Source organism: Salmo salar, chromosome 13 (assembly GCF_965601325.2).
Source record: "Salmo salar chromosome 13, fSalSal1, whole genome shotgun sequence".
NCBI classification, from domain to species: domain Eukaryota; kingdom Metazoa; phylum Chordata; class Actinopteri; order Salmoniformes; family Salmonidae; genus Salmo; species Salmo salar.
Genome location: NC_138303.1, coordinates 86,881,587 through 86,898,738, shown reverse-complemented (window position 1 = coordinate 86,898,738; position 17,152 = coordinate 86,881,587). Strand labels below are relative to the sequence as shown.

At 42.9% G+C, this 17,152-nt stretch overlaps 2 protein-coding genes across 2 annotated transcripts in view; both read left to right on the top strand.

Annotated features, from left to right (window-relative positions):
* The window catches only part of LOC106567810 (transcriptional regulator ATRX), a 36,892-nt gene extending 32,686 nt beyond the window's left edge, over positions 1-4,206 (top strand). Inside the window, exons 30-35 of the mRNA XM_014137568.3 lie at positions 866-1,060; positions 1,154-1,297; positions 3,088-3,204; positions 3,340-3,435; positions 3,553-3,681; positions 3,784-4,206. Of these exons, the coding sequence (XP_013993043.3) occupies positions 866-1,060; positions 1,154-1,297; positions 3,088-3,204; positions 3,340-3,435; positions 3,553-3,681; positions 3,784-3,900 (798 nt within the window). The 3' untranslated portion in view covers positions 3,901-4,206. The remainder of the gene's footprint in view (positions 1-865; positions 1,061-1,153; positions 1,298-3,087; positions 3,205-3,339; positions 3,436-3,552; positions 3,682-3,783) is intronic.
* A 673-nt stretch (positions 4,207-4,879) lies between these two features.
* On the top strand, positions 4,880-8,575 carry LOC106567811 (cysteinyl leukotriene receptor 2). The gene is made up of 2 exons (XM_014137569.3): positions 4,880-5,113; positions 7,328-8,575. The coding sequence occupies exons 1-2, from the start codon at positions 5,077-5,079 to the stop codon at positions 8,365-8,367; spliced, it is 1,077 nt and encodes a 358-aa protein (XP_013993044.2). The 5' UTR covers positions 4,880-5,076; the 3' UTR covers positions 8,368-8,575.
* The last annotated feature ends 8,577 nt before the right edge of the window (positions 8,576-17,152 follow it).

Below are 17,152 nucleotides of genomic sequence, written 5' to 3'. Positions count from 1 at the left end.
AACAGCTTACAGATGGTAGGCAATTAAGGTCACAGTTAATTGCAATGTCCGTACTGTGAGACGCCTAAGACAGCGCTACAGGGAGACAGGATGGACAGATGATCATCCTCGCAGTGGCAGACCACGTGTAACACCTGCACTGAATCGGTACATCTGAACATTTCCTCCGTTTTTTTTCAGGTTTTCCATCTTAAATTCACAACTTTTTTTTATAGGAAAAGAAAATACAAAATTTGGATGTTCTAAGTACACAACAATGCTCAGGAGACCAATTTTGGGAAATGGTCTGGGAAAACTAGAAGTTTGGTTATTTAGGTGTAGTAACCCTTTAATGCATGTGTGTACCAGCAAGAGACCGTTGCTACGCTTCTGTTTCTGTAGAGCTCATGCATTGCAGTGTGTAAAACATATGGCCACTGGATTGATGCAAATAATCATGATATTATTCTGCCAGGTAGGCATAGGTTACTTTGTAGTTAACATTTAATTGAGATGTATTTTTTGGCAAGCCTTTCCATCTCTACCAGAAGAAGGTTATCATTAGCATCATCGCTAACAGTTTAAACATATGTGCACACACACTCGGACAGGGACATTCCTGTGCAATTTTCATAAAGTTGCAGGAAAATATGAATCACTGATGCATTTTGTTCATGTCTTGTGAACTTTGGCAAGTTAATGAATTTTCTAATAATATATTTAGTTGATTTCCTACTAAGTTTAACATTTAAATTTTTGAATATTGTTGAATTCCGTTTTAATGTCTAGATTCCGTGATTCCGTCAGCGTTCTTCACAACGCGGATTTTATAGGGCCCTACATATAATTCTGTAATCACTGACATTGAATTGCTGATTCTTTCCAGGGCACCATGGAGGAAAAGATCTACGACCGGCAGGTGGCCAAGCAATCACTGTCATTCCGGGTGGTGGACCAGCAGCAGATACAGAGACACTTCACACTGTTTGAACTGACGGAGCTCTACATGTTTGAGCCAGACCTGCTGGATGACCCCAACTCTGAGAAGAAAAGCAAGAGGACCACACCCCTGCTGCCCAAGGTGACCAGAGCTACAAATTAAACACACAAGACCATTATAATCTCAATTATTAGAGTAGGGAGTGGAGTGACATTGTTTGTCTGTGTTTCCCAGGACATGGTGCTGGCAGAGCTGCTGCAGAGCTGTAAGGGGCAGATTGTCTGCTACCATGAACACGAGTCCCTGCTGGACCACAAAGAGGAGGAGGAGCTCAGTGAGGCTGACCGCAAAACTGCCTGGGCTGAGTACGAGGCAGAGGTAAAGAGGAACTACTATACATTAGTTTTACAACACAGCTAAATACGTTTTCATTGACAGTGGTGAGCAGTCTAGTAGTCAAATCAAAAGTCATATTTTATTTGTCACATGCGACGAATACAACGGGTGTAGACTAGCGTGAAGTGCTTGCTTACGAGTTCTTCCGAATGATGAAGACTTAAAAAAACACGAGGAATAAAATGCATAAGAATGAATCTATATTCAGAGAGTGCTAGTACTTTATCACTGTGCAGCTGTACAAGGTATTTAAGGTAGATATGTACATAAAGGCAGGGTACTCTCCATCAGGATAGATAATAATAAGAGTAAAATAAAGAACAGTACGTAGTATATGTGAATGCGTATGTATGTATATAGATAGAGATAGATATCTCTCTATATATATATATATTCGTTTTGTGAGTATGCATAGTCAGTGCAAGATGGGGTCAATGCAAGAACACATTGGCCTCCATCATTTTTAAATAGAAGAAGTTTGGAACCACTAAGACTCTTCCTAGAGCTGGCAACCCGGCCAAACTGTGCAATCAGGGGAGAAGAGCCTTGGTCAGGGAGGTTACCAAGAACCCAATGGTCACTCTGCCAGACCTCCAGAGTTTCTCTGTGGAGATAGGAGAAGCTTCCAGAAGGACAACCATCTCTGCAGCACTCTACCAACCAGCCCTTTATGGTAGAGTGGCCAGACGGAAGCCACTCCTCAGTAAAAGGCACATGACAGCTTGGAGTTTGCCAAAAGGCACCTAAAGGACTCTGACCATGAGAAACAAGATTCTCTGGTCTGGTGAAAACAAGATTGAACTTTTTGGCCTGAATGCTAAGTGTTACGTCTAGAGGAAACCTGGAACCTGGCATGGTGGTGGCAGAGTCATGCTGTGGGATGTTTTTCAACAGCAGGGACTGGGAGACTAGGCAGGATCAAGGGAGAGATGAACGGAGTAAAGTACAGAGAGATCCTTGATGAAAACCTGCTCCCGAGGCACTCAGGACCTCAGACTGGGGCGAAGGTTCACCTTCCAACAGGACAACAACCCTAAGCACACAGCCAAGAACGCAGGAGTGGCATCGGGACAAGTCTGAATGTTTTATAGTGGCCTAGCCAGAGCCCAGACTTGAACCCGAACGAACATCTCTGGAGAGACCTGAAAACGCTCCCCATCCAACATGTCAGAGCTTAAGAGGATCTGCAGAGAAGAATGGGAGAAACTCCACGAATACAGGTGTGCCAAGCTTGTAGCGCAATACCCAATAAGACTTGAGGCTGTAATCGCTGCCAAAGGTGCTTCAACAAAGTACTGAGTAAAGGGTCTGAATACTTATGTGATATTTAATTATTTTTTGGGGCAAGAATTTCTAAAAACCTGTTTTTGCTTTGTCATTATGGGGTATTTTGTGTAGATTGATGAGGTGATAAACTATTTGATCAATTTTAGAGTAAGGCTGTAATGGAACAAAATGTGGAAAAAGTGAAGGGGTCTGAATACTTTCCGAATGCACTGTAATTAACTAATTAGCAGTCTTATGGCTTTGGTACCGTTTGCTGGACGTTATAGCAATTTGTGTCACCGCCTGATGGAGGTCCTGTATTGAAGGGAGCTCGGACCCCCCCCCCCCCTCTCTCTCACTTCTGCTCTTGCCTGTAAACAGAGTAATTATAGTTTTGAGACATTGCGACTTCCTTACTTGAACTCTTGTTCATCAAAAATAAGTAAAGTGTGAATGATATGTATGATGTGTAAAAACAGCTGTATGTTTATCTCTCCACTATGAAGGGTGCTTTCTTCTTGAACAAAGCAGAACACAGCAACACCAACGTTCCCAGCCCCTCCACCTCCACTATGGCTGTCAGTCTGTCATCCCTGTACAAGAAAACTAATGGGCAGCTGAAGGTATCAGGCCTGTCTCACCACCACACTTGTGTGATAATCAGTTGCTTATCTCTAAAGTTTCTGTTTGGGATTATCTGTCAGTGGATAGATGCCTCTCACATTAACATTTGAATGCATCTCTCTCCTGAATAACAGAACATGATTTATTCTAGCTGTGAGAAGGTCAACGAGGCCATCAAGTCCCTGCATTCCTTACTGAACCTCTCCCTGGATGACTATGTGTTGCGCTTGGTTAGTCCCTCATATTACATTACATTAATATTCGTATTTAATATTACACTGATGCCTCCTTGAAGTATTGTGTGGAAAAAAATCTAATGCGCATTACAATGACATGTGACTTTACAGTCGCAAGATAACCCAAGTCTAGATGAGAAGCAGGTGAGAGCCCTGGCCCAGACCTGGAAAACCAGCAATGACAGGGAGCGGGAACGACGACAGGCCTTACATCACGACCTTCTCGCAAAACAACAATCAGTAAGCCGCAATTCTCAACATTTAGTTTTTTCTTTCTGGTTTTGATATGTCTTTAACTTGTAACTGCTTAACCTTACATCTTTCCATGATTCCCCTCGACAGCTTACAATGTGCATCCAGACCATTTTGGCCAGTAGAAACACCGAAATTACCCATACTGCCATGGTCACCAATCACACACCAGCTCTGACAGATTCCGCCAATAAACCTACACAGTGAGGCAGAAGGGATGTCTCCAGCCTCAGTCCCCTGTTCCACTAGAGGACGCTCTAGTCTAACCACAGTAACTACAGAGGGTTCTTAGTGCTTATTCACCCCAAAGGGGTGACAGACAACATTTCCGTTAAGGATTTACTTTATTTTACATTGAAAATGAATGCATTTTCTGTAGCAAAGCTATTGTTAAACACATGTTTTTGTATTTGTCTGCCTTACAATTATTTGGAAAAGATTTTCCTATGTGATTAATTCTATATTTCTCTGTCTTTCTCTAAAGCTATAATAAAACCTTTGTCTAACACGTTATAGGTTTTATGGTGAATTTTTGTTACACTTTATTTTATGGGTACAGTCAAATTACTAGGTAGTTGACCTCAAATAAGATGGTAATAATGATTGGTACTTCTTGGTACTTAATTCTAAAATATTTAATTAGTAACATTTGGATGATATGTGACTGTTAGAGGTACTGAATCACTTCAATAATACATCCTGTTCAATACATCCTCCCTCAGCGAAAATTACACATTCAGGTCAAGAAAACTGGGTTACTAGGATTGGAGAGATTGTTCATCAGAAAAGTGTTTGTGCTCAGTAGTTTGGTTTTTACTTTGGTGTAGAGCGGATGCTAAACTGATCTTTATCTCTGATGCTCCAGAAAGGTTGAATCAAACAGAAGAAAACAGGTCAGAGCCTGTCATGGAATAAAAACACGAACATTGCATGTTACAGTAAAAACAGCAAAACTCACTATAACATTGCTTTTTATAGGACATTGTGAAACTACTTAAGTGGAACTAATTGCATGCACAATGGTTTGTCAAAAACGATAACAACTATATATTCCAATATAAACGGTCTCAATCATATTTCAAATGTTATCTTAACTTACCCAAAGCTACAGCCTTGTCATAAAAGAATTGAACACACAGTTGCTTTGCATAGCAGTTGAATAGCCTCACTGAACAGTTTACAATGGCAAATGAGGTAGAATTGGACTTGGAGAGCAGCAGAGTGGTATTGCAATACATCAGAGGAAGTCACACCCCGAGTAAACCCTGAAGGCATTATAGAGAAAGAGATTGCACTCATTTCTGTTTGGCTTTCTCCAGATATAGTTCAGACACTTATTACCACAGCCATCAGAAGACTGATTCAACAGGGTGCACTGGACTGATGACAAGTATGCAACAGTATTGGACCACAGAGAGAGGTACTGTCAACTTTCATGTTTATTTTTGTTGTATTTAATATTAGACCTGTTGAAACGAGTGAATACTAAATCCATATGAGAAACCAGATTCCCTGGAATAAATCAACAGCAGATCAGCTAGGTCTAATAGAGGGCTCTCCGACCCTGTTCCTGGAGTCCTGTAGGTTTAACCTTCCAACCCTAATCTACCACACCTGTTTCTAATAATTATCTTGTTGATCATCTGAACCAAGTTAGTTACAACTGTGGTTGGAGTGAAAACCTACAGATAGCTCTCCAGGAACAGGGTTGGAGACCCCTGGTCTAATATCATTAATTTACAAAAAAATTATAATTAGACATTGGACATCAATTTGGAAAGTATTCTGACCCCTTGACTTTTTCCACATTTTGTTACGTTACAGACGTATTCTAAAATGGATTCAATTGCCCCCCCCCCCCATCAATCAACACAATACCCCATAATGACAAAGCAAAAAGATTTGTTGACATTTTTGCAAATTTAAAAAACAAAATAAACATATCACATTTACATAAGTATTCAGACCCTTTACTCAGTACTTTGTCGAAGCACCTTTGGCCTCGAGTCTTCTTGGGTATGTCACTACAAGCTTGGCACACCTGTATTCGGGGAGTTTCTCCCATTTTTATCTGCAGATCCTCTCAAGCTCTGTCAGGTTGGCTGGGGAGTGTCGCTGCACAGCTATTTTCAGGTCTCTCCAGAGATGTTCTATTGGGTTCAAGTTCGGGCTCTGGTTGGGCCACTCAAGGACATTCAGAGACTTGTCCCGAAGCCAGTCCTGCGTTGTCTTGGCTGTGTGCTTAGGGTTGTTTTTCTGTTGGAAGTTGAACCTTTGCCCCAGTCTGAGGTCCTGAGCTCTCTAGAGCAAGTTTTCATCAAGGATCTCTCTTTGCTTTGCTTTGCTTTGCTTTGCTTTGTTCATCTTTCCCTCTATCCTGACCAGTCTCCCAATCCCTGCCGCTGAAAAACATCCCCACATCATGATGCTGCCACCACCATGCTTCACCATAGGAATGGTGCCAGGTTTCCTCCAAACGTGATGCTTGGCATTCAGGCCAAAGAGTTCAATCTTGGTTTCATAAGACTAAAGAATCTTGTTTCTCATGGTCTGAGAGTCTTTCGGTGCCTTTTGGCAAACTCCAAGCGGGGTGTCATGTGCCTTTTACCGAGGAGTGGCTTCCTTCTGGCCACTCTACCATAAAGGCTTGATTGGTGGAGTGCTGCAGAGATGGATGTCCTTCTGGAAGGTTCTCCTATCTCCACAGAGGAACTCTGGAGCTCTGTCAGAGTGACCATCTGGTTCTTGGTCATCTCCCGGCAACCAGCTCGAGGAAGAGTGTTGGTGGATCCAATCTTCTTCCACTTAAGAATGATGGAGGCCACTGTGTTCTTGGGGACCTTTTTTGGTACCCTTCCCTAGATCTGTGCCTTGACACAATCTTGTCTCGGAACTCTACGGACAATTCTTTCGACCTCATGGCTTTGTTTTTATTCTGACATGCACTGTCAACTGTGGGACCTTATATAGGCAGGTATGTGAGTTTCCAAATCATGTCCAATGAATTGAATTTACCACAGGTGGACTCCAATCAAGTTGAAGAAACAACTCAAGGATGATCAATGGAAACAGGATGAACCTGAGCTCAATTTCGAGTCTCATAGCAAAGGGTCTGAATACTTATGTAAATAAGGTATTTCTGTTTTTATTAGTAATACATTTGCAAAAGTTTCGGTTTGTCATTATGGGGTATTGTATGTAGATTGAGGATTTTTTATTTATTTAATCCATTTTAGAATAAGGCTGTAACGTAACAAAATGTGGAAAAAGGGAAGGGGTCTGAATACTTAATAAATGCACTGTATGTGAAAAATACTTCCTGTAAAGTAGCTCTGGCTATTTTGTTAGAAAAACACAGGTTTAAAAATCTATCAGTCATTGTTGGCCAGTTTTATAAACTAACCACAACATCTGATAGTAAAGCATATAATCAGATTCTCTCTTTATGCCCCTCATGTGGCTGTAAAAATGTACGTTAAATAGGTAGCATCGGAAGAGGAGAGGTCTGCAATTAAATGCCTCAACATAATGTACTGTTAGTATTCACCTTTTCAGTCTTTTGTTTGCTGTCTTTTTACCTTCCAGCACTTGTAGTACATTTTCCATACCTGTGTCTCCCTCCCTTTATTCACAGGTCTCACTGGAGGCACAGGCAATATGAGTCTGGAATCAGAGGTGACGTGCAATTGTTCCATTGACAGCTTCAAGCGCAGCGTGTTTCCTGCTGCATACCTGCTCTTCTTCTTCCTGGGCCTGATAGCCAACAGTGCCTCCCTCTGGGTCTTTCTGAGCATGTACAGGAGGAAGAGGAGCATCACCACAGTCAACCTGTACATGTTGAACCTGCTGTTGTCTGACCTCATGCTGGTGTGCTCACTGCCACTCAGGGCAGCATACTACCTGCTGGACTCCCATTGGCCGTTTGGGGACATCACCTGCCGCCTGGTCTCCTACGTATTCTATATCAACATGTATGGCTCTGTCTACTTCCTGCTGGCCCTGAGTGTCCTCCGTTACCTGGCCGTATCACGCCCCTATACGTTCATGAATCTGGAGGGGGGATCCTGTGGTTGGGGAGGGTGTCTACTCATCTGGATCTTTGTGTCCCTGGCCTCCGCACCCCTACTGAGTTCTGGGACTATCCAGGAGGGAGAAGAGCGGATCCGCTGTCTGGAATTGGGCAGCAGCCTTGGCACCATCATCGTCCTGAACCGTGCCTCCCTGGTGGTTGGCTTCACCCTGCCCTTCACTGTCATCTCTGTCTGCTACGTGTGTGTGCTGCTCAGCCTGAGGCAGTGTAGGGCTGGGGTGGAAGGGATGAAGAGGCCCTCCAGGAGGAAGTCTTGTGCCCTCGTTATCCTCGGTCTCGGCATCTTCATGATCTGCTTCTTGCCCTATCATGTAGTACGAACCTTCTTCCTGGCAGCAGAGCGGAATGCTCAGCTAAATGGTTGTGAGGATTCTTGTAGCTATCTCCAGGGGATTCGGAAGGCCGCCGTGGTAACGCTCTGTCTTGCAGCAGGTAACAGCTGTCTGGACCCCTTCCTTTTCTTCTTTGTGGGAGAAAACTTCAGAGATTTCTGTATGAACAATGGTAGGAGACAGAGGAGAGTTAACAACACAGAGAGACAGAGGCTTCAAGTGCTGCAGACCATTGAATTAACAGTAAATTGATCAACGTTACACTTTTTTTTTTAAACATACGAAAAATGTTGCATTCACTTTTACATCCAATGTTTTTTTGTTTTTTTTTACATTTGCTAATCTGGTATTGCATTATGAACTTTTGTTATGGGTTGTGTCAGTCATTTATCTATCTGCTTTAAAAGAAATGCATATCAATATGTAAAGAGTGATCTCAATAAATTAACTTTATTCTCAATCTGTCTCGACTTGAAATGTATGATTGGGCTACTTTTACATTGCACAAATTGGGCCTAGAGGCCTGTGCCTGTCACCCTGCTCTATGGATGTACGACTTGTAGTTCTGTAATTCGTTTAGAGCCAAATTGTTTGTGGTTTTAGATTTATGGGACCATTGAAAATAAGTTAATAATAATGACAATATTTAATTTGTAGAGCCCATTTCCCATGCTCAATGCGCATAAGGTAGAAAACAAAACAGCATCAATACATCAATAAGTAGAAACATCAAAACATTACCTACTAATGCAAAATATAGACTTTAAGCAAATTAAGCAATCAAACATTAAAAGCTAGCTTGAATAGGTATGTCTTAAGTTGTTTTTTAATGGTCTAAGCCCTTCAATCGCAGTAAATACTAAGGCTAAGCTAACACATGGAATTGTTTTTTATATGGTCATAAAGTGTATAGTTTAGTCATTTGATTTTGAATTTTAGGACCCATGTAGGTCTAAAAAATATATATATATAAAAATATATATATTTTATGAAATCTTGAATTTGGCCTTTACTGCTATAGCTCATAGAAACGCATTGAATAACACATTCATAAATGGCAAAACAGAAAGTCAAAAAATAAATCTGTCGTTCTGCCCCTGAACAAGGCAGTTAACCCACTGTTCCTAGGCTGTCATTGAAAACAAGAATTTGTTCTTAACTGACTTGCCAAGTTAAATAAAGGTAAAATAAAAAAAGGAACAAGGTTTTGAAGTGTCTGTCCTATAGCTGTACAGCCCGGTCCTGGGTTACCTACAGATGACTCCCCTGAAGCTTGTCTACCAGAGCTGTTGCTAGAGAATTTAATGTTCATTACTCTACCATAAGCTGCGTCAAATGTTGTTTTAGAGAATCTGGCAATATGTCCAACTGGCCTCACAACCGCAAACCTCTTGTAACCACGCCAGCACAGGACCTCTTCATCTGGCTTCTTCACCTGCGGGATTGTCTGATAGCAGCCAACCTGACAGCTAATGCAATTGTTGGTTTGCACAAGTGAATAATTTCTGCACAAACTGTCAGAAACCGTATCAGTGAAGCTCATCTGCATGCTCGTCGTTCTCACCAGGGTCTTGACCTGACTGGAGTTCGTCATCATAACCGACTTCAGTGGGCAAATGCTCACCTTCCATGGACACTGGCACGCTGGAGAAGTGTGTTCTTCAGGATGAATCCCGGTTTCAACTATACTGGGCAGATGGCAGACAACGTGTATGGCAAGCGGTTTGCTGGTGTCAACATTGTGAACAGAGTGCCCCATGGTGGCAATGGGGTAATGATATTATGGGCAGGCATAAGCTACGGACAACGAACACAATTGCATTTTGTCGATGGAAATTTAAATGCACAGAGATATCATGACGAGATCCTGAGGCCCATTGTCGTGCCATTCATCCACCACCATCACGTTTCAGCATGATAATGCACAGCCCCATGTCGCAAGGATCTGTACATAATTCCTGGAATCTGAAAATGTCCCAATTCTTCCATGGCCTGCATACTCACCAGATGTGTCACCCATTGAAGATGTTTGGGGTTCTCTGGATTGACTTGTACGAAAGCGTTTTCCACTTCCCATCAAGATCCAGAAAATTCGCACAGCCATTGAAGAGGAGTGACATTCCACAGGCCACAATCAACAGCCTGATCAACTCTATGCGAAGGAGATGTGTCATGCTGCATGAGGCAAATGGTGGTCACACCAGATAGTGACTGGTTTTCTGATCCAGGCCCCTACGTTTTTTTTTTAGGTATCTGACCAACAGATGCATATCTGTATTTCCAGTCATGTGAATCCATAGAATAGGGCCTAATGAATGTATTTAAAATGACTAGTTTCTTTATATGAACTGTAACTCAGTTCTTTAAAACAACATTTGAGGCAGCTGAGTTCCGACGCCGACAGAGATGGCCGCCTCGCTTCGCGTTCCTAGGAAACTATGTAGTATTTCGTTTTTTTAATGTATTATTTTGTTGTTAGCCCAGGAAATCTTAAGTTTTATTACATACAGCCGGGAGGAACTATTGGATATAGGAGCAACGTCAACTTACCAACATGATGACCAGGAATACGACTTCCCGAAGCGGATCCTCTGTTTGGACCACCACCCAGGACAAGGGATCGGATCCCAGCCGGCGACCCAAAACAACGGCGCCGCAGACGGAGCGGTCTTCTGTTCAGACGGGCACATCGCGCACCCCGAGTATACTACTCGCCAATGTCCAGTCTCTTGACGACAAGGTAGACAAAATCCGAGTATGGGTTGCCTTCCAGAGAGACATCAGAGATTGTAACGTTCTTTGTTTCACGGAAACATGGCTCACTCGGGATACATTATCAGAGTCGGTACAGCCACCTGGTTTCTTCACGCATCGTTCCGACAGAAACAAACATCTCTCTGGTAAGAAGAAGGGCGGGGGTGTATGCCTTATGATTAACAAGACATGGTGTGATCATAATTGTATTTGAGTCTGCTCCTCAAGAATTTAGGAGTCCTAAATGGAGGAGTCCTTGCCTGTGCTCCTCATAAATCTGCTCCTCAAAGTCTGCTCCTCATGAGTCTGCTCCTCAAGGACATCATGGTACTGAAAACAATGGATGCTCTCTACAAGAGGGCCAAGGAAATGGATAGGTATGTGAAGGGTCATCAAGTTATAGCAGCAATTTACCTCACCAAGCAAAGTGAGAAGAATAAGAGAACCACATTGAAGCTGCCCAGCAACACCCATTGGGGTGGTCTTGTCATCATGTTTGACAGTCTCCTGGAGGGGAAGGAGTCTCTCCAAGAAATGGTCATATCAAAGTCTGCCGATATGGACAGCCACATCAAGAGGATCCTCCTGGATGATGTCTTTTTGGGAGAGAGTGGTAAGCAGCCTGAAACTCCTGAAACCTATAGCAGTAGCCATTGCACAGATTGAAGACAATGCCATCTTATCTGATGTTCAGACTCTGCTTGCAGATGTAAGAGAAGAAACCTGTACTGCCCTGCCCACTTCACTGTTGCTCCAAGCAGAGGAAACTGCAGTTCTAAAATACATTAAAAGCGTATACACGCCCATACACGCCGCAGCGTACGTTGGACCCCAAGTATGCGGGCAAGAACATCCTGTCTGGTGCAGAGATCAACAAGGCCTATGGTGTCATCACTACCGTGTCTCGCCACCTTGGCCTAGATGAGGGCAAGATTCTTGGCAGTCTGGCGAAGTACACTTCCAAGCAAGGGCTTTGGGATGGAGATGCAAATATCTCATCAAATATCTCATCAGCCACCTGGTGGAAGAGACTTTGTGGACCTGAAGCCCTTTCCCCTGTTGCCGCCATCATCCTCCAAATCCCACCAACATCAGCCACCTCAGAGTGCAACTGGTCCTTGTTTGGGAACACACACACCAAAGCATGCAACAGGCTGACCAATACGAGGGTTGAAGAATTGGTGGGCATCGGGGAAAGTTTGAGGCTTTTTGAGCCTTACAACGAGCCAACAAGGTTGGAAAGTGACAGTGAAGATGAGGCCTCAGAGTCTGATGTTCAAGTGGTGGACATTGAGGAGGTCTAAGGAGAAGACATGGAAGCCTGAGAGGAAGACAACCAAAGCTTTAGTTTCTAGACTATCATTTTACAGCTGCATGTTAAAAACGTTTTTTTTTTGAGAAGCGATGGGTCATTGGGGATCATTCAATATTCCCTTTCTTTGTTGTTCAGTGAAATCATCCCATGTGAAGAGTCAACACATTTCATTAAAGTTCAATTCATAACTAAATGTTTTTTGGGTTTTTTCTATTGGAAGAATTTAATCATTTGCAATTATGTATACTTATGATAAGGTAAAAGGTTTATGTTTCTGTCTCCATATGATATGGTAAATATGTCCAATTCAAAAAACATCTACATTTAAATGGTATTAATATTAATTTGCATATATTTCCGTTAATTCACATATATTCCGGTAAATTCCCACGGAAAGTTTCCACCTCTGACTATTCCCTAAAATGTGCAACCCTATTTGTGAGGTTACTTTGGGACCCCAATTCAGCCATTTCCAACACTAGCTGCTCTCGGGAGGCCAACTGGGAGAGAGGGGTTTGACCTTTTGCTTTGGCCATCTGCTTGTGGAGAATGAAAGCATTTACAGTAAGAATGTCCATAAAGTGCTAAAAAAAAAAATGTATTATGCCACTTCCTGGTCTTGTGGAGGACCTGGTAGTAGCCAGAGCATCAGATAGGTCGACACTGCCCCCATGCTGGCATTGTAGTCCTTCACAGAAACAGGAATGGAGATATTCTTCCTCACCCATGCCCCACTGGCATTTTTCACCCTCCTTGAGACATGTTTGTTATTGAATACTTGATGCTGTATGGATGGTGAGCATGGTTACTTCCCTAGTATCCTTCCATTTCACAAAAGGCAGCTTGTTAGTCCTGATCCAACATATGGTCCACCTCTCCGCTGTCTTTGACATGTCATTTACCTTGGTCTTGGGGAAACCGATTCTGTTAGGACAAATGGTGCCACAAGCCCCTATTTAATTTTTCAAGAGGTCTATGAAAAGTGGATGTAGAACCATCAGACCGGGTGAATGACATAGCAGTGGGGAGGTTTAGACCATGACAGGCGGGGGTGCTTCCTGGGGAGGGGTGGCGTCATCCAAATCCCCTGCATCCTCCACCCTGTGGTGAATAAAATAAAGGGATATATTGTTGTAAGACAAAGAATTACTATTGACTAAATTTACAAAACGATATTACTGTAAATTAAAAACACCAAGCCCAAACTTTATCTGTACAGTGATTCACATAGAAGGTATGAAACACACACACTATGCAAACAGTAACACTTTGGATACAAAGGCAGAGTTGAGATGCACAAATAAACAATGGCCATGAAAGTTTTGTTGCCTCTCCAAAGTTACAAGGATGAAACTTAAAACAGTGAACTAATATGAAACATAATGAATAACTACTTTGGAATTACATAACATTGAAATTACTTGCTAATTTGCATAGGCCTATGTAAACTAAATCCAATGCACAAAAAGCAGATATCTAAATATAGTAAAATAACTATATAAAGTCATTAAAATAGCTTTCTGGAAGGATTGGATCCACTTTTAGATAGCAATCCTCGCCGGCCGAATCGAAATCCTCTTTTTAGGTTCCTGTTCGATATTGATATTGCTAGTTTTATTTCGTCTATGCTTCACAACGCTAACCGGAACGTAGATAGCAGCCATCTTGAAAAGAGGTAATCGGCAAGGCCTGCCTTTATAACTTTATATGCCCATATATGGTAGTACATTACACCAAAGATTTTAAGGCACCGATTAATAGCTAAGAAACTCAGCTTTCCGCAAAAAAAGTGTTTTTGCATATATGGTCTACCGTTCTCATACCCGACTCAATTGAATAAAACTAATTATAGGGTCCCCAAATATGTGATTGGTTGACAGGATAACAGTTTGGGACTTTCACACAGGTAGTGGCAGGTGGCCTAGTGGTTAGAGCGTTGGACTAGTAACCTAAAAATAGCAAGATCGAATCATTGAGCTAACAAGGTAAAAATCTGGCGTTCTGCTCCTGAATTTGTTCTTAACTGATTTGCCTAGTAAATATATTCTGTTGCAATGACTATTTGACGGCTAAATATTATAATCAAGTTGCTGTTCATTAGTACACTGAATATAAATATAAACACAACATGCAATAATTTAAAATATACTGCTCAAAAAAATAAAGGGAACACTTAAACAACACAATTTAACTCCAAGTCAGTCACACTTCTGTGAAATCAAACTGTCCACTTAGGAAGCAACACTGATTGACAATAAATTTCACATGCTGTTGTGCAAATGGAATAGACAACAGGTGGAAATTATATGCAGTTAGCAAGACACCCCCAATAAAGGAGTGGTTCTGCAGGTGGGGACCACAGACAACTTCTCAGTTCCTATGCTTCCTGGCTGATGTTTTGGTCACTTTTGAATGCTGGCGGTGCTTTCACTCTAGTGGTAGCATGAGACGGAGTCTACAACCCACACAAGTGGCTTCGGTAGTGCAGCTCATCCAGGATGGCACATCAATGCGAGCTGTGGCAAGAAGGTTTTCTTTTTCTGTCAGCGTAGTGTCCAGAGCATGGAGGCGCTACCAGGAGACAGGCCAGTACATCAGGAGACGTGGAGGAGGCCGTAGGAGGGCAACAACCCAGCAGCAGGACCACTACCTCCGCCTTTGTGCAAGGAGGAGCAGGAGGAGCACTGCCATAGCCCTGCAAAATGACCTCCAGCAGGCCACAAATGTGCATGTGTCTGCTCAAACGGTCAGAAACAGACTCCATGAGGGTGGTATGAGGGCCCGACATCCACAGGTGGGGGTTGTGTTTACAGCCCAACACCGTGCAGGACGTTTGGCATTTGCCAGAGAACACCAAGATTGGCAAATTCGCCACTGGTGCCCTGTGCTCTTCACAGATGAAAGCAGGTTCACACTGAGCACATGTGACAGACGTGACAGTCTGGAGACGCCGTGGAGAACGTTCTGCTGCCTGCAACATCCTCCAGAATGACCGGTTTGGCAGTGGGTCAGTCATGATGTGGGGTGGCATTTCTTTGGGGGGCCGCACAGCCCTCCATGTGCTCGCCAGAGGTAGCCTGACTGCCATTAGGTACCGAGATGAGATCCTCAGACCCCTTGTGAGACATATGCTGGTGCGGTTGGCCCTGGGTTCCTCCTAATGCAAGACAATGCTAGACCTCATGTGGCTGGAGTGTGTCAGCAGTTCCTGCAAGAGGAAGGCATTGATGCTATGGACTGGCCCGCCCGTTCCCCAGACCTGAATCCAATTGAGCACATCTGGGACATCATGTCTCGTTCCATCCACCAACGCCACGTTGCACCACAGACTGTCCAGGAGTTGGCGGATGCTTTAGTCCAGGTCTGGGAGGAGATCCGCCAGGAGACCATCCGCCACCTCATCAGGAGCATGCCCAGGCGTTGTAGGGAGGTCATACAGGCACGTGGAGGCCACACACACTACTGAGCCTCATTTTGAAGTCCACGATCATCTCCTTTGTTTTGTTGACATTGAGTGTGAGGTTATTTTCCTGACACTACACTCCGAGGGCCCTCACCTCCTCCCTGAGCCTCAACTCAATCATCAAGTTTGCAGACGACACTACAGTGGTAGGCTTGATTACCAACAATGACGAGACGGCCTACAGGGAGGAGGTGAGGGCCCTCGGAGTGTGGTGTCAGGAAAATAACCTCACACTCAATGTCAACAAAACAAAGGAGATGATCGTGGACTTCAGGAAACAGCAGAGGGAGCAGCCCCCATCCACATCAACGGGACAGTAGTGGAGAAGGTGGAAAGTTTTAAGTTCCTCGGCGTACACATCACAGACAAACTGAAATGGTCCACCCACACAGACAGCGTGGTGAAGAAGGCGTAGCAACTACCTGCCCTCCAGGACACCTACACCACCCGATGGCACAGGAAGGCTAAAAAGATCATCAAGGACAACAACCACCCGAGCCACTGCCTGTTCACCCCGCTATCATCCAGAAAGCGAGGTCAGTACAGGTGCATCAAAGCGGGGACCGAGAGACTGAAAAACAACTATCTCAAGACCATCAGACTGTTAAACAGCCATCACTAACATTAAGTGGCTGCTGACAACATACTGACTCATCTCTAGCCACATTAATAATGGAAAAATGTAATAAATGTATCACTAGCCACTTTAAACAATGCCACTTTATATAATGTTTTCATAACCTACATTACTCATCTCATATGTATATACTGTACTCTATACCATCTACTGCATCTTGCCTATGCCGTTTGTCCATCGCTCATTCCTATATTTTTATGTACATATTCTTATTCATTCCTTTACACTTGTTGTGTATAAGGTAGTTGTGGTGAAATTGTTAGGTTAGATTACTTGTTAGATATTACTGCATGGTCGGAGCTAGAAGCACAAGCATTTCGCTACACTCGCATTAACATCTGCTAACCATGTGTATGTGACAAATAAAATTTGATTTGTCATTAATAGACATGTTTCTATATTTCAACCAATTCTTTGAATGACTTTTGATTGTAGGTCAATCATTCTGCACATACGTGGCTCTCAGAGTAAATTGTCATACATCCCACTGGGCACACATTGGTTGAATCAATGTTCTTTCTATGTCGTTTCAATCAAAATACATTGAACCAACGTGGAATAGATGTTGAATTGACGTCTGTGCTCAGTGGGATGTGATGTATTTAAAGTTAGATCAGGTAATATGTAGTCCACAAGAAACCTCAACAGATAACTAATTTAAGATACTAATTGCATAAACAAAGTAACGGGAGTATAGTACAGTAATAAACCAACCTCATTAGAGTAACATTTTTATATGTTATGATTATGCTACCTTAATCATTCCATGAACTCCGGTGATCTTTAATTCACAAATGTGAAAAATAATAACACTTTTGGATTGGAGACTAGCGGTTGTTTAGAAATGTTATTTATAGCCGAGGCTGGA